Source organism: Apteryx mantelli, chromosome 4 (assembly GCF_036417845.1).
Source record: "Apteryx mantelli isolate bAptMan1 chromosome 4, bAptMan1.hap1, whole genome shotgun sequence".
NCBI lineage: Eukaryota > Metazoa > Chordata > Aves > Apterygiformes > Apterygidae > Apteryx > Apteryx mantelli.
Window position 1 is genome coordinate 23531116 of NC_089981.1, and position 26583 is coordinate 23557698.

At 40.6% G+C, this 26583-nt stretch overlaps 1 protein-coding gene across 4 annotated transcripts in view; it reads right to left on the reverse strand.

The window, feature by feature from the left end:
• The window catches only part of MOB2 (MOB kinase activator 2), a 118871-nt gene that overhangs the window by 5533 nt on the left and 86755 nt on the right, over window positions 1–26583 (reverse strand). For 2 of the 4 annotated variants that reach the window (XM_067296000.1, XM_013957919.1), the window contains exons 2-3: window positions 5391–5551; window positions 4026–4119 (exon numbers count right to left, since the gene is read on the reverse strand). In XM_067296000.1, coding sequence (XP_067152101.1) covers window positions 4026–4119; window positions 5391–5551 — 255 coding nt within the window. Of the gene's footprint in view, window positions 1–4025; window positions 4120–5390; window positions 5552–13219; window positions 13273–26355; window positions 26529–26583 lie in introns of those variants that run through there. The other 2 variants (XM_067295999.1, XM_013957918.1) reach the window with 2 other exon arrangements.

Consider the following 26583-nt stretch of genomic DNA (forward strand, 5'->3'; position numbering starts at 1 on the left):
GGAGAAAGAGAGGAGCCCCTCACATGCCATGAACATCTCACCAGGTAAGCAGCTCCCCACCAACCCTCAAGTTATCTCCATGACGAGATACTAAGGGCTCAGCTGGGCACAGAAGTCTAAGTGCATTCCACTGTTGGCACTGTGACAGTGAAATCCCATATTAGGCAATAGATGGGAAGCAAAAAGGATTCAAAGATGACACTTAAAGACACCTTTCAAAGTGTTTAAATGATTTAGATTTTGATGATTTAATATGTGGAATTCTTGCTGATTTGAGAAGTTTGCAGCTCCACTCTAAGACCCAGGGAGAAATGACCCATGATACAAACAATAAGGTAAACATATGAAGTCACAGTGCTGCATCTTAATATATTATGTAATAATATATATGTACATATTTTATCTGCTTTCCTACAGAATATTCTGGTTTTGTGTTGATGAGTTCAAGGAAGATCACATAGTTGCTATTGTATACATAGAAGCCAAGGCAGAACAGAGTTTAAACTGGTACATAAGTAAGAAAAGGTCATTGGAGGAGTGGGAGGCAAATGCTGTAGCAATTATGTCCTCTGGAAAGGAAGGAGGGAGAACTAGTCTTCCTAGAAATTCTGAGAAGACAGGTTATGAAGAAACCGAGGATAACAAATGTATGAAATGCAAGGGCAGTAATAGGGTGGCTGTCAGCAACTTGAAATAATTTTGATGGTTTGATAAGGGGGGAAGCAACATTTAAAGCAGCAAAAAAGAGAAAGGAGTCACGATGTAGTTGCATAGAAAAGAAAATGCAAAACATGCAAATTTGACTCAAGGTTTCTTTCAGGAAATAACCTCCACATGCAGAGACACTAAGAACGTGATAAACAACAGAAAAGAGATTGTAAATTAGATCAAGATGTAAAGAGATTAGAAAAAAAGAATGGATAAGGAGAATTATCAATTAAGGGATTTCAATAGACAGAAATGAGACCTTATACTTTATCAGTAGCCTGCTTAGAAATTTGCATCCTTCCTTGATTTCTGCCTGGGGAGTTTTGTAATCTCAACAACGCTTACACAGCTCTTAGGTACTCCGCTCATGCAAGCACTTTTGAAAAGTTCTGCCCAACAGTCAGCTCATGATGGTAAACTTAAAATTGTTTGTAAGTAGTAGTTTGCATAATAATAAAGCATAACAAATATAAATAGTAAAAATTGCATTAAAGATTATCACTTGCTGTAAAGCAAGTGCTATAACCTATTAGCAAGCAAAACAAGTGATTCTTAAACCTACATTCATGCCATCCTCAAGTTTTGAAGATAATCGGCCTTTCTGATATTTCTCTCAGCATTACTCCATTGCTTCCCAGCAAACACTTCCATCTATTCCACATGGATGCTAGTTTCAGTCAGTTATCTCTAAGTGACCCTGAGAAGACATTTTCTTCCTCATTTTGTAAAGATGGCTGTGTTATCTTCTATATCTGACAGAGAGCCAAGAGCTGCATCTGTCTGCAGTTTGTCAGCTGGCTGGAGCTTCTCTGAGGTGCTAAAACTTTACCTCAAATACTTAAGTGCAACTAGTGTTTATTCTTCCAGCAAATCCTGTAACAAAGAGCAAAACCTACAAGATTGAGTATTTTCTATGGGCTTTGAATGCAAGGTAAGTTGACAAGGAACCTGTTCTCCATAGTTAGTTTGACATCTCAACCATAAATAGAAAAGCCTTCCTTAGGTAAGATCAGAATGGTGTGATCCAAAACACACCTTAGGAAGCTGGGCAAGGAAAGTATAAAAGAACAAAATGCAGAATTTGGTGCTGAACTACATAACAAATCAGCACTGAAATGACGACAGACTGCACCCCTACTCCAAGGTACTGTCCCACTGTGGCAAACCTGATCTGTGTAGATGCTATTTTTTTTCCAGTAGAAATTACTTAAACAGATCATATAGTCATAGAAGGCCAAATCTGGAATGTCTGTCAGATAAATGAGCAACCGCCTCTAATGCCTATGTGATACCCTTTATAAACTGGAGGTAGGTCAGTGACAGGATAAACCATATCTAGTGGTGTTTCTCCAAAACAACAAGCATGTGCTTGCCTTTCCTCTTTACAGCAAGATTAAAAAAAATGAATGTATAGCTTTATCATAGTCAGAATTAGATATGAAAAAGGAGTATTTTATAAGCAGCTCTCCATGTTCCATTTATGCTTATCTTAGTAAATCCCACAAGGGAAAAAAGCTAGGAAAGGTAGAAGAGAAAGATAAAGATTATCCAAAATGGATATTAGAGCTATTTGGAGAACACAGTTGTGAACAGGGCCTTCAGAGCTGAACTGTATTGAGACATGTAGCTAGATGATTGCACCTATGTGTTTTTTTCATAAACCCCGACACTTGATAGAAGAATGAAATACGCAGCCTGCAGTTTGCAAACATGATTGGTCATCTGCCCCCAAGTACAGGAAGATAATTAGGTTGTTACGATTTTGCTAAACACAAACTGTTTCAAGTGTTCACCCAAGTGTAGACATGCTTCCTGTTATTCCCAAATAGCGCAATCTTCAGTTTTCCAAAACAAAGGATAGCAACATTTTGGTATCAGTCCTCACCTCTAAAAAAATAGACTACAGCTGGAGCTGCCTGCAGGCACTTCCTTTATTTATGCTCATACATCAGCTGCTTACAGCAAACTCAAGAGTTTAAGACTCACTGCAGCAAAATAAAGCAACACTGACGTAGCTTTCCCACCATCATGTTCTTTTAGACACTATTATCCCATTAGACAAGCACATACACAGTTAAACTCAGTCCTTTGGACAGCCAGTGCTACATCAGGAATTAAAACACAAGGTGGCTTGGGAACAAGTGTCAACAAAATATTCATCTTACTGATCACCGTTTCTTCTTTAGGGACATGCTGTCCACTTTTGATAAAATCTGGGCCTAGCAGAGATTTATTACTTTCTGTTCCAGCCTGCTTTCAAAGTCCTTAGCATGGCCTTTAATTCTCTAGTGACAGTTATCTTTCCAACTCTTACATGCAAAAATATCCTCAGTAGACTTTACATTCTTCAGAGTGCTCTCAGAGCCCCTGATATTAATATCAAAAGTATGAGATAGCCCAATGCATTAAGCTAGAATTCCTTTTTAATCACTACATAATTAGTGTTGGAAATATAATAATAGAGGTCTGGTTTTGTTGTGTACAGTCCCTGGGACATTTGTTTGATGTACAACATTAACTGTTTAGCTTTCTGTGAACTAAATGAAGCCCAGGAAATGCAAGAGGAGGGAAGAATGGCACTATCAACATGTGGGGGGGGGGGACCAAAAGGCTCATTCATACCCAACTGGATTTCATATTCCATCATGTTGGACTGTACTAATCAAGAGCAAGAGTTTATGGTAACTTTTTCTTATGTATGTTCACCATGTACAGTAAAACTATAAAGCTTTCTTTCATAAGTGACAGCTACTCAATGTTAAAAAGAACTAATAAATCCTACAGAGTGAAAGCACCAAACCAAACCATTTTCCTTACTCTTTGTGAAGCTGCCACTTGTGCCTGCTGTGCCCAGGGGCTCCGGCAGAAAGCCAGTGGCTCACATCAGGCTAGAGGTTATCCAGCAGCAGCCGGGTGCTCTGTCAGCATCGCAGCTATCAAAAGCACCCTCTGAGGTTTCACAATCTGTTTATCCTTCTCTGCCTTCTACAGAATCCCAGCAGTGTTTCCAATAAGAACAGTTTCGCTTTTTTTTGCTTTTCTAACTCTCTACCCAAGCTATAAACATGGTAATTTGCCTCTCTGATGTGACCTTATAAAACCAACTAACAATCGTCAAAGATCCAGGCCTCCACAAAAGCAGATTTCCACCACCCTTCACTGGGCAGGGGGAGGATGCACAGCTGCCACATCCTTACTAGGCAAAGAGATCAAGCGCACTTGCCCAACTCCATCGAATACCAGTATCTGCCCCCAAACAACTCTCAAGACTTCATGAAAAACCTGCAATAGTAAATACTGAGCATGCTGTGACTTACGTATTGCACACTGCCATGGTCTGACACGACTCTCCTGTACAGAATTCTGAGATTGTACTATATTGTAAGTTGATGTGATGAAAGAAAGTTGTTGCTGAAAAATAAACACAAAGGAAATTTGTAAGTATAAAATACTTTCAAACACTGATTGTCCCCCAGACAATTATTTAAATAGAGCAAGTGAAGTGACTTCAGAGTCCCAAGCTTGTGTACACATTTAAACATGATTTAGCTAAATGAGTCTAATGATGAACTGCAAAACAAAAAGGTACAGAGAATGAAAGCTCTTGTTTTGATTTAAGATGAAAGTACCATGATGCATCAGCTCTTATTACTCACTAAGCAGCAAGACTGGAAAGTGTCTCTGCCATCAGCCTCACCTTTATAGTTGAATACTCTACTCTAAGCTGAAGGCAAGCAATTTGCTGAGTCCTTTTGAAGTCGGACTTAAAATGCACAGTTTAGAAGTGGCTGGGAAACGACATTATTAGTTCTCATGACATACCTCCTTAAAAAAAAATAAAAATCAAATATCATGAAAACTATTACATTTCCACTTTTTAAGAATCTCCTAAGATATTTGGCATTTTAATATTCCTCAGAAGGCACCTCACTTTTTCCTAATGAGTCTCTATATTTCCCTAGTGTGCAGTTTAAAGCAATTTCTTGCTACTACCACATACTGTTGAAAATGTAAGCAAGACTGGGTCATACCTGCAGGTTAGAACTGACAGATGAAGTAGAAGCACAGGGAAATACTATAAATCAGAAATGAGATGCACAGGAGAATTTTTACAGCATTTAGTCAGAGCATCTGATCTTAAGTCAGTCATCTTAAGTCAGTCACTTCTTTGAGCTCCAGCTTGACTACAGTTTAAATTCACAATAATTCCACCAAAACTGGGAGAGGGTGGGGAGAAGAAATCCATCCAAAAGACTTAATGTCTGGTTTAAAGCATAACTTGCATTGTATACAAGTCTCAATAAATTGCCTGTTTTTACAATGCTTCTGGAAGACCAATGGCTTGACTCAAAAACACATTGAACCAGCAGGTTTAGCAGACTGTTCAAAGGGAAACTGATGGTCCTCAAAAGAACACTAAAAATTTTGATGCCCTCAGTGTTACAGTGAGGGAGTAGTAGGAAGGAGGAAATATATCAAGACTTCCATGCTGCTGAGCCCACTTGGAGTGTTGTAAGACATCTTAATTACTACTCAAAGTATAATGACATGCATTATGCAGTATGCCAAAACAGTCATTGAGTGTTTTTCTAAGCACCGAAAACAGTAAAAAGAAACAGGATTAATGAATGCCTTTTTGGGTGTGGACAGCAAGCTCAGAGGTAAATGTTCACAGTACTCACTGTTGCTGGCTAGCCACTCATTGAGGTCTATTTCTCGCGGTAACATCACTAGCTCCTTGAATTCGAAGTCAGTAATTCTGGATTTTGTGTATTCTGGCTCTAGGTAAAGTTTCTTCTCTTCCGGTGCTGGCTTTTTACCATTTGGCTTTCCCTTGGACTTCCTGCAAAAGATTAAAAAAAAGAAGACAGACTACCTTTATTGCTGATGAACAGCCATAGTAACCTGAAAGAAATCAGTTTATCCAAACTCTTCCAACTCATGTATTTGTGTTTATATTGCTCCTCCTGCCTTCTATCCTCTAGCTTTTTTTTATTATTAAAACAAAAGATAGTTTTAGAAAAAAGTTTATTTGAAATCATCCCCTTTTTCAAGTAGCTGTGAAAATTTTGAATGGCATAAGAAATGTCAGACTGAGCTGTTCCATCTCTGTCGTCCTTTTATCTTGTCAGTTTAGATAGCAAATTATTTGGGAGAGTGACAGTCTTTCTTTATGCCTGTGAATAGTGGTGACAGCAGAGTGGCACTGTGCCCAAGGGAGCTACTCTAATGGAAGTATATTAACAATCTGCTGCATCATAGTTAGCTTTCACCTGCAGAATGGGAGTTTGAGAAACAGCGCAAACAGACTGCTGCAAGAAGATACTTCTCAGTTGGAAAAATGCTTTTTCCATGCAACTTTATTGGCATTGTTCAGTCACAGGTACAGCTCTCCTCACTATTCCAGCCCTCCACTCTCTGAGATACCAGAAGTCTTCTGGAAGCGAACATCTATGAGTCCAACAAGAAACTGGTAACTACAATAACACTCGCTTTCTCAACTTCCCCTATATTTGAACCAGAAAGATCTGACTTAAATCCTTTAAAATGTGGAACAAATGGCTACCGGTAGAGCTGTGTGATGAAATAACCTTCCATTTAGATTTAAAAAAGCAGATAAACCACATTCCACAAGATGCATTTATCTCCTTGGCATATTCAGGAGCTCTCTTGAACTTATATTGAGTCTCATCATACTTCTCTCTAACCAGTAACTTAAGACTAAATGGACTTCAAGACTTCAGGAAGGCCATCATCAAGGGAAATCAAGGAAAACATCATGACAGCAGCATGATTCATGTTTACACACTTGCAATATATTTATAAACCACAGATGTGCAGAAACCGCTATAGTAGGTTGGTGATAGGGGGAAGATAGATAGTCGCACTTCATTTCCGCATGGTAATGTGGAAATGAATGGTTTGAGGAAGGATGTCTGTTACACAGAACACCTTTTAAAGGGTACGAATGCAGTATGAAAACTAAAACTCATCTGTAAAAACACTAGTTTAGCACATAGCTGTTCTTGCACACTTGCAGCCATCCCATTTTTCCACAGAAGTACATTCCAATTCAACAAAGCCTACAAGATTTCTCTCTTAGGTTTATTTAACAAAATAACCTGGGCAGTTCTCATAACTGCTCCGCATGTTTTAGGACATGTGAAGTCTGGTGTTCTACAGTGTAAGGCTCAATACAGAAGGGCTGCGCAGTTAGACCAACAACTCCAGGCTGACAGGCCTCCAAACTCTTACACTGGTAGATCTCATTTGAACCTCAGCATGTAAAAACAAGCTGTAGATAAGAAACAGAGAAGTCCAGGAAAAGAAGAATTTTAGGAGGCCCTGCCTTTAAGGTGTTTAAAGATGCTTTAAGGTAAGCTTAATGTATATTTGGGCCTGAGACTTCAGACTTTCACAGAATTTGAGATGACATTCAAAGGAAAACATAATAGCATCAAAAGAACAATCTCCTTCAATAGTCTGTAACCTCACTTTAGACCAGATGAAGCAACGTATTTGACCTCTTCCTTTTTCAGGAATACCATGCTAAGACTTCAGACTACCTTATCCTGACAGTAAACAGCATAAATCCAGTTGAAACTATGTACTTGGCCCTGAGCTAGTAAAAAAAAAGTCGAGGCCACTGATTTACTTAATTCCATGCACTGGCTGACTTACTCCTACACTGCTGAAATGAGGCCTGGCACATTCTGTACAGCATCTTCACACCTGCCTGGCCTCTGGCAGACAATATTAAGGTCTATGCAGAACATACTCTTTGGGGTTTTTTTTAGGTTGGTTAACTTTTGTTTAGGGGTTTATTGGGGTGGGGGAGAGCTTCAGGCATGCAGGGATAAGTTGATTATTCAAGAAAATGAAAAGGGTTATAGTTCTAACAACAAACATGCATAAAACTTCAACCTAAAAGACTGGTTTGACAAACTGCATTAAACCACTTGGGGAGAAAAGTTATCAGAAGTACTTTGGGCAGAACACAGCTTGGGTCTTTGCTTTTACTTCAGGATACTTAAACCAAGGGCCGCAGGTCAGGGCAGAGCAATGCTGTGCCACGTCAGCTAAGAGCAGTTTTCTGAGAGGAGGTGGAGAGAGAAAGACTTAAGAGGTCAAAGACGGTCTGTCATAGAGCCAGGCTGTGGAGGGAAACCACAGAAGGAAGCCAGACATAGGAAGGCTGAGGCAAGCTTTCCAGTGAATAAAGTGGATCGAGTCTAATTCATCTTTGCTCAGAATCTTCCCCCATTTCAAACCCCTCTCATTTCTACAAAATGACAGTCTTCTGTTGGATTAGCACATGCAACCACTTTCATCTTTTCAACAGACTGTAAGTCTTTCTACAACTGCCTGGTTCTGGAATTGGAGCATTTCAAACAAACTTCCTGAAGGACCCCTGGCCTGCCCCTTTCAAAAGCTCTGATCTATTAAAATACAAAAACAAAACAAAAAATACCTGACTGACATGCATCATTACTGAACCTGTAAAATGCCCATAATCACTGATATCAAAGGGTTTACTCACACTACTGCAACCTGAATGTCAAATCACCATCTGCAGCACAAACTGTTTTTTTAATCTTTTGCAGCTGCTGAGGGCTAAAGCAGGACCACAGAAATTGTTTCTATCAGCAGGTATTCATGATCTGAATGCAGTGGGATTGGGATACTATAGAGCCCAAAGAGTACTAAAGTGCAAATAAAAAAAAATCTCAGTCTTGAAAACACCAAGTTCTGAATTGTTCAGGACCACATTTCTTCCTTCCAGTAGGCAGAGCTCAGACTGTAACGTCTGGCTTCTTAGTATTAACAGAATCTTGCTTAGTCTGAGGTGTAAAATTGTGGGTTTAGTGTGGAAGCTGTCAATACTAAAGTGTTTTCTTTACAGACTTACAAAGCTAGAGTGTTACAGCAGTATGGAGAAAACATAGAAATATGATTACATACTATTAAGAGTCAACAAATAGTTCTGTATTCCAAATAAACAAAAGTGCATACATTCACATTCACAATTACTAGAATTACCAAAGACTATAAAGTTTAGAAGTTAGCTTCCTTCCTCCTGCTCTCTCCTCCCTCCCAGTTCAGAGTTGTTTCAAAGGCTTGTAAGAAAACACCATCTACCTGGAACCAACTCCAAATGTGCCAAGAGAAGCATCCTTTATTCCCTTTGTTATATACTGTAAAGTGTTTACATTCCATAGGCCTTCCTAAAGTTTTCATTTCATGTTTTAAGTACATAAATATGAAAAATTGCATAGCCATCTCTGAGATGTCCCAAAAGACCCTTCTAGGTGAAGAATGTAGCAGTGGGCATAAAGCAGCACATTCACCAACAGCTCACTCAGCCTGCTTTCAATAAAAGGAAAAACGATGAAAACATTAGAATTGCACTGTTCTATTCAGGAAAATCAAAATCCATCATCTGTAGATTATTTACTGGAAAATGTAACTAAATGTTTTATTGGACCACAAAAAGTTTCATACCTTTCAAAACAGTTTATATTGCTACTATAGGCACCCTAAAGCAAAACAAAGTCCTGATTCATTTGTTTATCTAAGTCTTTCAAGAGAATTCTGCTAAATATGTCTTAGCACTCACATGTCAGGTCAACTGCATCACCAGAGCAGCTGGAGGAGTAGCCTTTAGGCAGCAGTTTGGTGGAGGTCATTCAAGAGGTTAAACCAAAAACCTGTCCAGCAATGCTTAACTACTAATTAAGGGGAAAAAACATCTTTAGGGAATCTAAGGAAACACCACTCAGCAGTTTTTATTGACAGGTAAACCAGAGCACAAACTAATTCTTCAGATAACTCCCAGGATAAGGTTATGTTTGTTTGGTTTTAGGCACCCAACTCAATATGATGCCACAGACCAAGTCACACCAGGAGGAAGTTGCAGAGAGGGAAAAGTGACGGGAGGTGGCAGAACAGAGGTCACTTAAGTGAAATGTCTGAGAAGACGGTTAAACAATCTGGTTCCAGCCAGACATAGCACATTCATTACAGATTTGCTGCTTCCATACTCTGCTTTGTATTCCGCTGAGAAAACAGGGCAGCTGGAAGATTGTCTGCATTTCACCAGAGAAAGACATGCAGATGGCAACTGCAGCCAGTGACGGGCCAGCTGGGCCATGATGATCACTTTCCTGGACTAACTGCTTTGTTAAGATCAAGTAAAAATGCCAGCGTCCTAGGTATCTTTATCATCTCAGTTCATCAGGATCCTTCTCTAATCTCTCCTTCATTTCCTTCTTGATCAGAAGCCCAGTGGTTTTTTGGTCTAAAAAACCCACTCTGGAGCATCTTCAAAGCACTTTGCAGGCATTAATTTAGTTTTAATATCACAGGAGGAAAACATTATCCCCATTTCACAGCAGAAACTGGCTGTAAGGTTCAAAGTTTGTTCGTAGCGTGAATAATAAAGATGCATTTCAGTTTTAACTGATCTGGTTTGTTTGGAAAGAAACACATGGGAAGCAATCTGATACAACCAAAGAAGCGTCTTTTAAGCGGATCTGTGTGGACATGCTTCGTAGCCTGATTTAGTTTACATTATTTTGGAATTGTACCAGGCATCCGTATTTTTGGTTGTATGAGCCTGATTTAGTACTAGTCTGATCACACAGGAGATATTAGTGATTTACTAAATGTCAAACTTTAATAAACTGATCATTTACAATTTTAAGATTGTCCCTACCAATTCAGGAGTCCTTTGTTCCACAGGCAATCAGTTACCCAACACAGCTATAATAATTTCTTGCCATCTCCAGCAAGCTGTGCAGTTTCTTAGACTATATCTAAAAATTGAATCTCTTTAAGGACAAATCATGCTGCTTCAATTACCCTCTCCTGTCCTACTACCTTCCTCACCAAACTAACCAGCCTGAGGGGAGTGACTTTTCTCTTTTTTAAATACAAATCACCAGTGTTGTTGTTAAGTGGTGTATTAAAGTGTTTTTAGAAACAAGCACCACATACAAGTGTAACTTTGAAAAGTTAAAAAAAAAAAATTTTTTTCCCCCCAAGTTCCAACCAGGTCTCAAGCATGTCAGTTTTTCACATGGAAGTTGACAGAGCAGGTTTAACAGGCTTTACATGGCAAACTTCTGACTTCCCATTTGCAAACCTTAAAAATAAATAAATCACAAGCCATTTTAAATCTGTGGGGGTAGGGATGAAAATCTCCACAGATTATGAACTTTACAGGACAAAGATGCTTATTTTGCAGTTAATAACAATTTTTTTTAAATAACTGATCCTCTTTATTACCCAAGTTTAAGCGACAGAATGCTAAAAAAAAAAAAAACAGATCTAGAAGAGAGCATATCTCAAACTGGGATAATCAAATCTATTTAAGTAGTGCTGGTGAGAGGAGATTAAGAGCCCACAGTTGAGAGTAATGCATAGAAAAATAGCATAAAAAGAAAATTGTATTTTAAGAAAGGTCAAAAAATAAGATATTCACAGAAATTTTACCAAATGATATAAAGAAGTTACCTGAAGTTTTGGGGGGTTCTTTTCAAGTAATCTAAGTTGTGCACTACAATTTGTATGGCTCAACATCTGGAAAATTTATGGTTTGAAATGCCACATTCCCAACTAAAATGTTTTTGTGGAGAATTTGCAGTCTCCCGAGAATTAGATGAACTGACAGCAATGCCATACTACACCTTACCCAGGTGTACTCCATACTACTGCACTACTGAATATAATAATCATCTTGGCCTTTAATTTTCATCATGCCATTTTTCCTTTCTCTTTGAAAAGTAATGTTTTAAAATATCCTCCACAGATGAAGTATTAAAGCGTGAAGTCCTCTTGCCAAAATCTACTTTCCTGGCAATCTGAGGATGGGGGTTAGCCTCTTAAAACGTCAGCCAACATAGAATTAGAGAGGCAGTTAGCCAGCATTTTAACAGCATCTTATAGGCCAGTCTTTATATGAATACTTTCATGTTTTTATATTTTGCAATGAAGAAAACTCAAAGGGGTGGTAATTCAACATCTAAGTTATACTGGATATTTTCATTTCAACTTCTCCTTTCTCTGGGTAAGGAATCAAATGGGAGGCGAGTGGAACAGAAGAGGCAATATAACTCATGAGTTTAAAAAATCTGAAAAAGCAAGCTCTCTCCCCACCAATACACTCTCTTTGCAAAGGGGAAAACCCCAAAGGTTTCCGCCATCCATGAAAGGCTAAGGCTTTATAAGGAAAAGCAAGTTAACTGCTAACGGATTTACTCATTAGTTTTCTTTTTTTCCGTAGGTGCTTTACTGGAAAGAAGTTACCAGTTAATTTCTGGTTAGGAATGTTCTGCTTAAGTATGGGAATTCTGAACCTATTCACAGCAGGAAGGAAACAGTTTCTGAGCTAAAATTTATGACTCCCAGTGACAAACTCCCACCAAGAACAATTAAGCAGCAGGTTACGCCAGTTTTTACAGGACAGCAACAACAAACTCTTGAAGGCTGTTCATTTTCACACCGCAGCCATTCCATTTTCCACAGCAATCTACAATCTCTTCCTCTCAGATAAATACAAGGACTGAAAACTTAAAAGCTCCATGCACCTTAAAGTCACTTGTTGGTAATTAAGGTCTTTCAATATTTATTTGCATGGTAGGCGAGAGAAGGGGAATTAGGTGTTTCATCTGAACGTTACTGTAGTTGCTCTTCCTTTGAGAAAAAGTCAGAGACTGTACGATATTGTATCTTTGTGGAGATTAAGTAAAATACTTCTCCCTTCCTCCTATTTTTAAAAAAGGATGGAGAGGACAGATGGACAGTCATAGCATATCTTGTATTACCATCTTCTCCAGGATGCAGAGTCTGCTAGATGCTGTTAAGGGCAGCCTGCAACCCTCTCTTGCCTCAAACTGTATTCTATATCAGCACTAGCCTCCTCTAGCCACCAGCATATTTGGTCTTACATTTCTCAAGTAGACTTCAAAGCGATTGCTTTTTTCCTACAATCCCATGCACAGTGTTACCCCAGATCACTGCTAACTCTTCAGCTGAGAATGCCATAAGATGGCACACCCAGAACGTGAATCCTGGATATACACATATACATTCAGGATTGGGAAGGAAGAGAAGAGAAAAATCAGCATGGAAAGGGAGGTTGTGTAGGGTATTAGAAAGCAAGCCCAAATTCCACTGTATCATACAACTAAATTGTTCAGATTGCTGTGGTTAGACTGCTTCTCCAGGGCTTGGGGAAGGGAAGGAGACTAAGCTTTTTCAGACGGTCTCCATTCTGATTTCCTCTTGCACCAGGTCTGTGACAGACCCCCATGACCTCAGTTTCATTCTTGCCGTCTCCTGCCCTGGGAGTCGACTCCAGGAGTCCAGGAATCGGTTACACTGCAGCTCTAAGGGGGCTGCACAGAATAAAATGTCTTTGGCAGCATTTCTGGCCCTGCTTCTTCATTTTTGTTCTGTTTTTAAAAGTTACTAATAGTTTATTTAAGAGGAGGAGGAAAGAAGAATGTACCCTAAATGCCAGGGAAACTTTTTCTTCTGGATTCTCATAGTGGCTCTTGGCCTTAAAAGGCAATCTTTGCTTGGCCTCCGGATGCTGTGCTGTAAACAGTCGGTGCCAAGGCATGGCAGGCATGTTAAGGACGACAAGTGCCATAACGTTATTTCATAATGCTGCTTCTCAACAAAAAGCCCAAAACATTCTGTAGGGCCAAACTGAGTTCCAGCTGCTGCTGCCTGCAGAGCAAGGAGAACACGGGACGCTGTCACACACTATGTATCCGTCTCCAGTACATGGGGCTTTTCCGTTCCCTTCTGTGGGATTCCCCACCCACCCCCTCACTCTCTCCCCTTGCCTTTCATCCCCCATTGCTGGTTCAGTGTTCGCCACAATGTTAGCACGCACTGGTGTGTCAGCTGCATGTTAACTGCCTTGGAAACACAGTGCTGGATCTCCTAAGTAGGTGGTGGTGCCCAGGTATTACTGCAGCTCCTTCTCTTCTGCTTCGGATCCCCTCTTTTCTCTTTTAACTCTGGGAAGAATGACTACCGAGGCAAGGCCAGGCTTGCAAACAGCTCAGTTAATGCTACAAAAATGCGCAGAGTGCATTCTTGTGGTAAAACATGCTGGACTAGAGTTTCTTTTCTTTCAGCGTACCTGCCAAAACTCCTCCCCCCAAAACTAGAGGATGCATCTAACTTCTCCAGTTGCCTTTGACGAGGGCTGTCTGACTATATAATCCCTGCACTGGTCCAGGTGCCCCTCCAGCCAGCACTCCTGGGAGGGGCTGAAGGGCACTGGGTCACGGGAACGTGAGAGGGAAGTGCTGTCAGATGGGAGAAGAACAGATTATTTATTTCTAGGAGCCAGTGCTGCAATTTAGGAATCATTCACCAGCTCAAACACAGAAAAATTTCTTATCCAAGGAGATACCCTGTTCTTCATTTTCATCTGTCCTCTTACCTTCATGCCAGAAAGCCCTCATGTATCCAAACCAGTCAGTGCCAAAACAAAGGCTCAACAAGATTCTTTTCCCAAAAGATTTAATACAAGTCCAATTTTTTGGTAATTTGGGGATTAGGAAAGAAAAAGGGCACAAACCTTTCCTAATGTTTATTCTCAAGAGCTCTATGTGGAGCCAAATTAGGTCTGTGGTAAAAGAGATTCAGTAGGTCATAGATTAGCAGTGTCGCAACAATTAATTTATCCAATGTTTAGAACAAACCATAGAGCAGAACAGTGCGTCATGGGTCCCGTGGGTGCCCGAGTCCAGAGTGCATAAGAGACTGGGGGTGAGGGGAAGAGAGGGAAGATTGTTGCTTTTGCTGTTTTTCCTCCCCAGTTGTGGGCAACCTCTCTGGCTGAGAAAGCAAGCCAGAAGTCGAGCAGGAGCAGAACCAATCGCAGCTATGCCCACCACGCCTGCTCAAGCGCGTGTTGCACTGTGCGCGCTCTCCCCTACTTGCAAATCCTCCTCTCCCCAGAAGGGCACGCTCAGAGCAGGCCCAGGCACAGAACACACAGGAGCGCAAGAGGACAACCCATGTTGACTCTCCATGGCCACTTTCCACCCATATCTCTGTCCTGTGATCTCAGAAGTTCATCAGCGGAAAACATGGGCTGGAGCCCTTTGTTTGGGGATCCGTTTTGTTAAGCTGCAATTCATTTCAGTCCCCAGGCACACGCTTCCAAAGACCCACACACAGTACAAAGATAAGGATCCTCCTGAAGAGCATCAACCTTTAGAAGAAAAATCTCATTTGTATTCTTACAGCAGATAACACATCCTCTGCACCCTGCAGGAGGCTTGATAACTATTACTCATATTGCAGCTAGACAGTAGGAATGGGATTCATTTCATCTAACCACAAATACCTGCATATGTAAATGCTTATATCTGAATTAGCTGTCTAAAGTCCCCTTAAAGTCAGCAGAAACTGTTTTTTTCTGTAGTGGAAAACATTTCAGTTCAAGGTAGAGATCCATAGCATAGCTTAAATTTTTTTGGTTAAAACCTAAAAGCAAAGGAGAAGAGTCTCTCTCAACTGAAAATAGACAATGGCAGAAACACAGAGCCTGGTTCTGTTACAAATGATACTTGCTGTAGAGGGGAAATCTCTCACAGCAGGAGCTATGAAACAATGAACAGTGAGAACAGTGATCTGCTTTAAGATTTAGATTATCAGAAAGTAAGTTTTGGGTTGTGTTTTAAGCCCCTTTACACTACAAGGGAGGTAAATCCTATATGATTTATTATAATATTCAAAATAGTGTTTTTTCAACACGATTTGAAATCCCCCGGAGGTCAAAATGACTGCTTCTAAAGAGCAAGGAAAAACTAAAGCCAACCCAACTGGGGGAAGAAAGGAAAAAAAAAAAAAAAAGGAGGAAAAGAGAGAGAAGAAGAAAGAGAAAAAGAAAAAGTAAGTATCCCTCATTTAAGGTTTTCAGAATCTGCAAATTGAAAGAAAATGTAAATGCCCAGTGGTAAAAGCATGGAAATTTCTTAACTAACATCTGTTACCTGCATGTTTTTAGGCATGTCTATTAACTTAAGCAGCAATTTTGCTACTTCTCTCCTGTAATCTTCTACTTGCTCACAATAAAATAGAGTTGTTTTGACTAATGTATCATGGCTAAATTCAGGTTTTGACAGCAACTGCTCCTCCTGGTTATTCTGATGCAGCCCTTTTATCTTTCCAGGATAGCGCACGCAGACGGATACACTTCAGGCCGCCTTTGCAGGACAGCAGTTCACCACCAGAACTATTACCGGGGAGGATGTGCACACCACGGATGTTACTGTTCCCATCTTCCAATCCTAATGGAGTTTGTAGAGCTGGCAGATTGCAAAGCTATCTTTATTTCTAAACTGAGCAAATTTGATTTGGAAACTTCATGGCCTTATAAATGTGGGATTTCACAATGTAGCTTACACAGAGTTGCTTTTCAGAGTAGAACTGTGCGTTAATAGCCAGGAATTATTTCACCATGGCAACCTGGCTTTAGCACTCAGACTTCTTGCTCTATAGCCCAAGACATACAAACGCAGACGGTCTACTCTGCTCAGAGAGTATCAGAGAGTACCTGCAGACAGGTTTGTCTTTGTACACAAGTGTTTTACTTTCCTCACCGCCTTTTTCCCTTGCAAGCCACCTTTGTACTATGCAAAAACATTTATCTAACAATACAGCAGCTGGTTTTAGGTATTACCATAGCCTGAGGAAAACCTATAATAAAAGGAAATATATTAGAGATGCAGGCCAAGCTCCCTATCCCCAACCTTACCTATGTATTATGCTTTGGAGGATGGGTACAAATAATGCTTAATGTACATGTAATCTCAATTTTACAACTGTCAACTTTTAAAAGTCTACCAGAAGGCTTTAAAATGTACTTTAGAATTATGCTGTGCACTATGAAAGAAGGCAAGTATGGACTGCATGACACGGTCCTCAAAGAGTTAATGAAAATACTTAGAGTCTGTGCTCTCAGTAGATAAATATTTTTCAACATGGTGCAACATGTCAGCTTGCAGCTGAGCTCAGTCATAGTTGTTGTCTCTCTTCAGCTCCCCAGAGGCGAGGAACAGTAAAGGGCTGTCTTTCGTACTTCCGGCAGGGCTGGGCAAGTTGCAACTATGCAGGCACAAAAAGTGTCTTGCATTGGAAGGATAAGTAAGTTATTTTTGTTGGGAAGAGGGTGAAAACAAATTCATCAACTGCCTTCTGCATCTGTCTTGCTACTTCATTACATAAACAATTCCACCTTTGGAACGTCATCTATATGCAATCACACGGAAAGCTGGATTTCAACAGCTGAATCCTACATATAAACACAATCTGTTTTACATCTAAAAGAACTGCAGGAGGACTCACAGATAAGTGTTAGGGCACCACAAGTGAGACTGTACACAGAAACATGGGTAGCAACGTACTACTTCAAACATCTTAGCCTTTGTGCAGCAGCTTCAGTAAACAAAGTATATCAGAGCATGGAAGAAGGTCATTTTTGCCCCCTATTCACAAGCAATTTTGCATGCCTACACCTGTAAACTTATTTTTAAAGCATTTGTACTAGCACACACATGTGTGCATTGCATTGAGACACACAGCTGTAGGGAATTCCATTACCTACAAAGCCACTGATTATTGAACAGGTTGAGCAAAGAATATCAGTGTGAAGAAGCAGCCGCACCTGGAATTTAGATCCACTGTATCAAGCTGTACAAACTCATCCGTCACACTATAAATGAATTACACATTAAGGATAACTTAATTGCTGTCAGTTACCAGAGACCATGGTCAGTTCTCTCAATGGCAGCTTTAAAGCTCAAGAATGGATTTTTTTTTTTTTTCCTTTTCATAATAGTTTGGCTTCAGTTTAAACCTAAGCTAGTTCAGGGAAGTCCCACCTTTCCTGGCGTGCCTCAGATCAGATCCGATGATCAGAAATGGTAGCTTTCAGTCTTAATTTATAAACTGTCGTCTTAAACAGAAAAACTGAAATCCACGGTTCAAAGACACAAATTAAGTCTCCTCACAGGGCAAGGGAGAGTTAAAGGTAAAAGGAATCAAAGCATTATCTTAATTAGATAACTTCATTAACAAATGATATGGGCAAAACATTCATTAATCTAACCACATAGTTAATTTTTAAACTTTGCAACAGAATTCTGCAATGCTCTCTCTTCACTTTTGTCATCAATAGTACACCACTGTTTCAGTATTTCCTAGAAAACAGCATGTTGAAATTTTACTTTATATACAGTAGAGGAAGAAAAAAAATTATTTTTTTTAACATAGAGTATTTGAATGACTGATGGAAAAAAGTTGTAGGGAGGATAAGAGTTTAATTACTGGTACAGTTGTATCAACCAGTGTTAATTGGCTTATGGGATGGCAGTGACCATTCTGACCCTGATTTCTTACTTTTCAGGATATTTCATGGGAGACTGAAAAGCTTAAGTAGAAGCATCTTTTCAGATGTGTACTGACCCACTAGCAATCAGAAAAACAGAAACAAAGACATAGTCAAACTTGCTGTTTTACTTTCAAGGGCTTGCTGAAATATAAGTTAATTATTTTAATGAAATGCTGAAAACATAGCTAAGGAATTAGTTAAGGAAACCTACTGTACTAGTAATTTTCAAAACTAAATATTAAAATTAGATGAATATCTGTGTGCTTACTTTGTTTCGTTCTCTATTGCACGTGCAAAAGACAAGCAGTATCTTTAACTGTTCATGTGGATTTGCAATTAAGCAGTTTGTACAAGCAGAGACTAAAATCTGAGCTTCTTTTCAAAGCAGTAAAAAGTCATGCTTTGACACTAGTTTTTTGGGGGGGTTTTAATCCATCATCATTCCTCAAAACAAGAGATGAACGTGACCAACTACTTTTCAAACACAGACTGCATTGCTTGCCTGGTAAGTCCTGTTTCAATTTGAGACAGTAATAAACAGTTCATATTCGTTTTGTATAGATGTAAACATACTTGCTAGTGCACATCTACATTATTTTTTTCCACTGCAAAGAAATGAAAGATGATTCCAGTAGTCTCTGTCAAGAGAATAGTTTACTGTCATTACTGAGTGATCCAGTTACTTTGCAGTACTTGAGGCCCTACCTCAGAGCTCATCAGGAATCCTCGGAAAGCTTATAGCTGAAATCAGTTAACAGGTTAGTTGGCTGGACTGCTAATAAGATGCTGATGACCAAAAAAAAAAAAAAAAAAACACACCTAAAACCGTATTTGAATAATGTACCTAGACATAAAAAAAAAAAAGCTTTGTCTACAGAAAAACAACAGAAAAATAACTATTTTAGCTGAGACAGAATACAGTTTCCCATCTATTCCATACAAATAGTGGTATTAAGACCCTAACTTTATCTCCCCCCTGAACAGGTTTATAATAAAGGAAATAATAAAGGCATTCACATGTAGACTGAGGACTTATATAATGAAGAATCGGCATAACATAGTTTACCACAAACTTCATTTCCCCTGCCTTGCATCCTTCTGATGGGATTGATGGGTCACATTGCACTGAATAGCAAATGTGAGTAAGTGTCCAGTTCTGGAGTGGGACTGGAGCTACCAAGGACACCTAATATCTTCTCTCCTGGCATTTGAATTTAGAAATCCCCATGAAGAAACCCAGGCCTCCTTTGTTCCAACTCCATCTACTTTGTATGGTCTTCTGGGGTTATTTTTTTCAGATATTCAGCTGTCCTAGGAGTTTCAATATTCTGTCACTATACCTGCCTTTCTGAGGATAGACAGTCGCATCCATTGCTGATTCTTCTTTAAAAACATAAATAAATAAAAAACACACGAACATCCATGATGTTCCTTTCATCTGGGGATCATCTGCTAAACCAATCCCTGTTGTCCAATTCAAGCAAAACCACTTGTCTAAACTTCATTCAGTCCCTAACAGAAATGAACTTGGAAAAATTAACAGAGCAGCATTTTCAAACAAGCTCAAAACAACCCTGGCTCCAGTGTTAAATGGATTCCGTTAACTCATGAAACGGATTTTGCTTCAGAAAGGTGGATGAAAGAGTTAGTCCATACATCCAATACCCTTCTCTTTCCATAGACTAGGTGCTGGCAGTTCTTAAAAGAAAAGCAAAGTCTCACCTGCTTTAACAACAATTTGCGGAAGTCTTGCTTGAGATTACGTTGAGCCCCACAGCACCAGGGATTAAGAAAAGGGATTAGAAAATACTCAGCGAAAGAATTCTTTAACAACCTCACATTTTGGTGTAGTCACAGAGACAGACGTACGATAGGTGAAGAGAAAAATCTTGCCTTACCTGTCTTAGAGCAACAACTGGTGGGAGATTGCACTCCTAACAACACAGCAGTCTAACAAAGAATATCGAGAGCGGAACAAGAAAGGCTCTTCTAGTGAGGAAGTGCTTTTTCCCTACAAACCTAGTTGGTAAAGAGCTTGGGGTGGGCAGATAGCTTGAGATACCACAGAGTGGTGGACAGAAATTTGAAGCGAGAAATAAATATCTTCTCCATAAATAGCAGCACTAGAAAACTGAGCTTTTATAACACAGGAAGTAAAGAGGCAAACCAGGAATTCTAGTAAACTCCCAGAAGGATGAATGTTGCATACTCGTATTCTGTGTGCATATAAAGTGAAATCATCTTCCAGACAGAAACAAGCAGTAGCTAAGATGAGGAACAAATCCTATAATGAAACAGACACATACCAAGGAAACGAGATAAAAGAGAACTGAATAATTTCAGAAGTTCAAGATGACAATAAAATCTATTCTTCTCAAATTGCCCAGGAGTGATCTGCAGAAAAAAGAAACATACTCATCTCCCTGGAACAGAGGAAAACACTGTTGATCCTCAAGCAGGCACCCTTCCTACGCTAGCTCTGGAAACACCTTAAAGGGTTATTTCAAAACACCGAAGTAAAGAATTTTAGTAGTCATCTCCCTCCGGCTATCCCTTCACAGGATGTAGAACACGTAACCAAAATACAGCTCAGCGTTGTAAAATACCTATGAAGACAGACACCGACTTCTTCATTAAGTGAATACACTGTACACGGTTCACAAACTTTTATAAATGCACCGGGGTCATGACACACTCCTGCAGCAAATACAAGTGAATAAACAGACAACTATCCCAAAGAAACAGGAAAGCATGACTCACTAGGCTACTAATAAGTCAGCCTCTTTCTAGAGCAGTACTTCAAATCCTGCGCTCCTAGAGGAGATCAGGTTGTTAAATGATCTTTGACAGAAGTATCTGACAGCTCTTCATGGGCCTCAGTTTCAAGCAGAGCACTAGAAGTTTCGCAGCCACCCCCAGAAGCGACACTGCTACCTGCAAACACTAAGATGCAAAAACGCGGCTGAGCCAGGAGAGCGGCCCACCTGGAGAGGCTCCCGGCTGACCCCCTCCGCTCGACTGGCAAAGCTGCTTGGGCCTGCTCTCACCACTCCCTGCTCGGTCCCTCGGGTAACGAACGATTTCCCAGAGCGCTTTTGTCCTAACCCTGAACTTGCAGGCACCAAAGACACCGCACGTTGCCAAAAGACGTTACTGCCCCGCAACGTCATCTGTTGTTTCTCTGAGCAGCCCAGCAAGAGTCCAGAATGACTGTCACTGAACACGACGTCATCTCTTGTTACAGACAATCCAGTGATACGCAGCACGACAATTAGGGATGTCAGCTGCCCTGAACCATAAACATTTTGAAATATTTTGGTGCAGTGGGAAGTTATGGGAGAGAGAAATACAAAGAACAGGATAAAAATAGTTTACATGGCTCTGAATGGCATTCTGCCTACGGACCAGCCCAGCACCCTCCCCTCCCTCCCTTCTCTTTCTCCTAGCCCCTCAGACTTCTAAATTAATCACATTACTAATGTTAAACAAGGTTCTCGCTAGTTAGCTTCTAATGCTGCACACTGGACTAATTTTTTTGGAAAAAAAAAAGTTTCAACCTAAATTAGGATAAAACAGGATTTATTTTTTAAATATTTGTTTTAGTCCTGTCTATGTACATAAATCTGAGAACCAGCCAAAACTATCTTTGACAATATGGTTCAAGGCAGTGGGAATAAGGCATCCATACCAAATACACTCTGATGCTCTCCAGCTATGGCCTGTTTTTGGAACACATTTAGGAAGACTTTGCATGGTCACTGAAAAACAGAATCTAATGTCAAAATTAAGCTGCTTTCTTTCTGATCTAGCTCTGATTTATTTGAGGAAGATAAAAGGAATTTCATTTTTAAAAATTTGTAAGTGCTATAAATATATAGCGTAATGCGGGGCAGCTATACAATTTGCAAATTTATCTGTGATCAAAGCAATCATTACCACACTATCACTCAAGATAGATTACTGCATTCTTGGAAGATACCTGTAAAAATATCACTTTGTTAGTAATGCTAACTGCAAACCTACCTCAAAAGGTGGGGCTTTTGGGGCTTCATTTCCAAATAATCCCTATACATTGCTGTAAAAAAAAGGAAGCTCTCAAGAGAAAGAAGAGGCTTAAGTCATCTATTCCCACACGCGCCCTGGAGTAGGTGCACACGTCACACATGCTGTACTGTATCAGAAGTCATTAGCTGATGACATTACAGCTGTAACCCATGGCTTTACTCCTCCATGACCCCTTATCACTGATTATTAGTCAACTGTCCCAGAGTGACTAGGATTCACTGGAGACTTAAAAGGAAACGTACTGACAGTGAAGCTGCCTGGTAAGTGGATCCTGAGGACTGTCTGCGCAGGACCTGAAGTGCCAAGCACAGCACCCAGCACAGCCACGGGCCTGAGCCGCGCTGGAGCACCTCAGTCAGGAGTCAGGTACGCAGGCAGACAGGGAAAACTGTGTCCTGCGGTCATCGGCACACTGCTTGGAAGAACGATCGGCAGTTCAAGTGCCCAGCGCAGTCATCTCCAACGAACTAAAAGGGGAGAAGGCGCGGCTGAAATTTACTTCCACCTCTATGTTCAAGACAAGTAAAAAGCAAACCTCTGCAATGAAGCTACAGTAATTGGCTGTTTTGCCAAGAACTTGAACAATTAACTACACTAAAGATGTTTAAAAAGTAGAATGACATTCAAAGTTTTTATGTTATTCTTTCTCCCCTTTTCCCCTCCCACCTCTCTCCAGAACCACCAACTTGTAGAAAACAGAAGAACCAGAATAACTGCACCCATTTTGTTTTTTCCTCTCCAGCCATGGGCTAAATAATTACAGGAGAGGGAAAAACATGAGATTAACATATTTCAAAAACATCTGAAGTGAAATGAAAGCCCTAATTAAACACTATGCTAAGGAACATACACAACTTCATCTCAGCTATGCCATGATTACTTTATAAGGGGAGATGACATTTTTCTGATTTTTTTTAAACTTTGTAAATTGTTAAGAAAAGCATGTAGTCTTGGTCCCGTCCCTTAAGAGTTAAATGCAGTTTGCTAATCCATGTGATGAAAGGTACAAGCATTTCCAGAGCTCTTCATAGTTGAATCACCAGTAATTTAAAAGAATAATAAACCTAACAGTAGCTTTCATAAAGAATTAATTAGAAGGAGACTGACAGCACATCTGCTGCTTTTGTTATCTTATTTCCCCTTTCTGGTTCAGTTGTCTTCCCCCACACTCGTTTTCACCTCTTCTCAGGTTCTTGTGTCTTTCTTCTTTTGCTTCTCATGGATCCTTTTTGCTTTCTCAAGAATCCCTTCTTGCCTTCCTCCTGTATTGATTTTTCCTTTGGCAACCATTATTGCTAGCGTGTGACATAAAAACTATTTGGTGCGCAGCTGCTACGGAGGACTTAGACCTACAATACTAACTACTGAAAACAACATCAACGTTAAAAGCTTTAGAGAGTGAATTAGCTGTAAGAGTATAAAACTCATTTAACTGCTGTAGAATGCATTTGTTACAGAGGAAAATCGTAACAGTAAGTATCTCACTGCAACAACTGAGATTCGTAATTCACAACCAGAAAACCTCCCAGAGAGAGAGAAATGGAGGAATATTCAGAGAAAAGACAGGCACTTTACCCCTTGTCCACTGCAAATCTCTACAAGTACTGGGGATAGAGGGCGGGCACAACGATGATGGTTCCCAGTTTTGCCAGTGAAATGAGACTAAAACACAGTAGGCTGTTTATAATGTCAGGCTACACATAAGCAAAATATTTGCTTTGATCACATCCCCAAACAGTTTCAAGACCTGATTAACAGAAGAAAAATTACTTCATCCTGAAGTTCAGCATCATTTCATCTTCTGCGCAGACTACAAAAGAATTCAATCAGCACCGTTGCAGAAGGCCAAGGTTAAAAATGGTATCAAATACACCTTGTCTCACACCTACTTTGACATAGATGGTAAACCATTATAATAATGGATTAATAATGGGATTCATCTCATTTTACTTCGTATGCCTACAACATAAATGCCGACAGGTGAGCTAGGCACCCTTCGTCAGACCTGCATTGCACCTCTGCTTTCATAAGAAATGAAGGGCACTGTCAAACTGCCTCTTCTCTACCCAGTATAAAGCGGGCAAAGCTCAGCTGTGGACGTCCGCATTCAAGGGAATCCCATCACAGCTGTCAGCAGCTGGGCACCTTTTCTAGCCTAAACCAGGTCCCAAGGGACTCTTCTTTCAGTATCACTGGGCTCACACTTTTTTATGAAGCACAAACGCACGATTTCTGCAGTAATGTTAGACCTCTTATTTACCTAGGCTGCTAGCCAGTAGCTGTGCTCTTATGCTGTCTGAACTCTTTGCAGAATATGATGAGTTTATCTATTTTACAAACACAAACTGAAGGAAAACAAGATTAAGCAACATACATAAGGCATCTGAAGTACATCCATGAAGAGAAATAAAAGTCCCGGTCTATCAGCCAAAGAAGGTTTTTGTGACTTCATATTTCTCTCTGATCAGGTACAAGAGGTGATAACCCAGGATGAAAAGACACATTAAAAAAAAACTCTACTGGAAAACAGTAATCACACCCCTCTAATAACAGTTTTAGCTAAATAAAGCTATGCTATTATTTTCTGAGTCCAAAATATTTCATATATGACAGCAAATTTTTTCCTGCTTTCACAACAGTTTTGTAATATATGTTGAAAATAAACCTCAGAAAAAAGCTAGAAGAAATCATGCACTATTTCTGCCCGTAATCCAGTTGGAAGAGAAAGGAAAAAGTTTTATTTTCTCATGTGTGTGCACTGAACAGAACAAAAAAATGTACGTTTCATTGGTAAGTCACAGGAAGCTACCTATACTTTAAAATAAACTGCCATAGATGTTGAACAAAAGATTTGGCAATACTTTACTACAGAGGCACCAATCTATTTACATCTGGGAGTGCTGCCAATAGAACAGCTACCAAAAACTTCAAAAGTTTCACAGCATGAATAGCCAGCCTCTGGCCAAAGTATTTTATTATATGACTTAGTGCGTAACACCATGTTGAATTATAACCCCCCCCCCCCGCTCCCCCAAATTGCTAAGAAGGGATGTAGAACAGTTCTGAAAGGTTAAACTTGTTAAAAAGCTGAAAAAGAAACCTGAATTCTTTAAAACTACCATTTTCTGCAGGAAAATATTTAACAGAAAGGCATGAAGTACAGCAAGACAGTAATTCTTTAAAACCCACTGCAAGAAATACTCAAGTCTATTCTAAGCCCAGTAAATTTCTTTAGTTTAAGGCACAGCTAGATCTTAGTCTTTTCTTTCACTTTGTGATCAGAATGCTCTAATTCAATAAATGTCTCCTCTAAACTAGTTTGGGGAGACAAGAGACATGAGTCAACAACGAAAGAAAGGAATGATGTTTCTGTTGACAAACATTTAACAACTGGCGACGGACAGCAGGAGACAGGCACAAACAAAAGCTTGCCAAATAAAAGTTACACTTGAGCAACAAGGCTCCGTTCTGGAGCAGCGCAGATGTGAGAAAATATCTGAGCACATTTATCCAAAATAAAAAGCTCCAGTTGTTCAAGAGTGAAGCTGTTAGTCCTAATCTTTGTGGTGACATTTCCCCTTTGAATCAGAACTGGTCAGAACTCCCCCGATCAAATTACTGCGTCCTTTGCCAAACAGTCTGGTTTTGGTCTCTGTAGTCATGCACATCTCGATGCTCGCACAAGCCCTTCTGAGCTACATGAGCAACTTTTTCCCCTCATCTTAAGACATGTTTGTATAAAACACGCCAAGGCATACGCAGTCTTTGTCAGACTCCCTATTCGACCAACGTTATTAATGAAAAGTCAGGACCTTCGCAGCCTGCTTACGTTCTGGAAATGCATTTTAGAGCACAGATGAAACTTCGCGGCAGCACTATGCGTGCACAAGTGTTTCTGCTTCAGCAGCTATCAGCGTTCAAACTTCCACCCTCCCAGAGAGCCACGCAAGATGCCAAGGGAACCGAAAGCCGCCTGCCTCCCTCCCTCCCTCCTCGGGACACGAGCGGACTGAAGACAACAAGGCAGCGGGGCCGGACTGGTGGCCCGGCCGCTCTGCCTCTCCCCGGGCCGCCGCCGCCGCCGGGAAGCCGCGCCGCGCTCCCGCCCGGCCCCCCGGGCCCCGCAGCCAAGGCCCCCGCCCGCCGGCGCCCTTCCTCACCGCAGCACTTTGCCCACCGCCTGCAGGACCATTTTGCAGCTTAGTCCCGGTTTGGGGCTCTGGGCGAGCACGGGCCGATCACCGGGGAGGCTGCAGTGATCCCCGACCATGGTACAGCGCGGGGCCGGCGGCAGGAGCGGCGGAAAAGCCGGGCGCGGCGCGGCGCGGCACAGCCCAGCCCGGCGCGGCCCGGCCCGGCGCTCCGCTGCGCTCCGCTCTCCCCCGCCG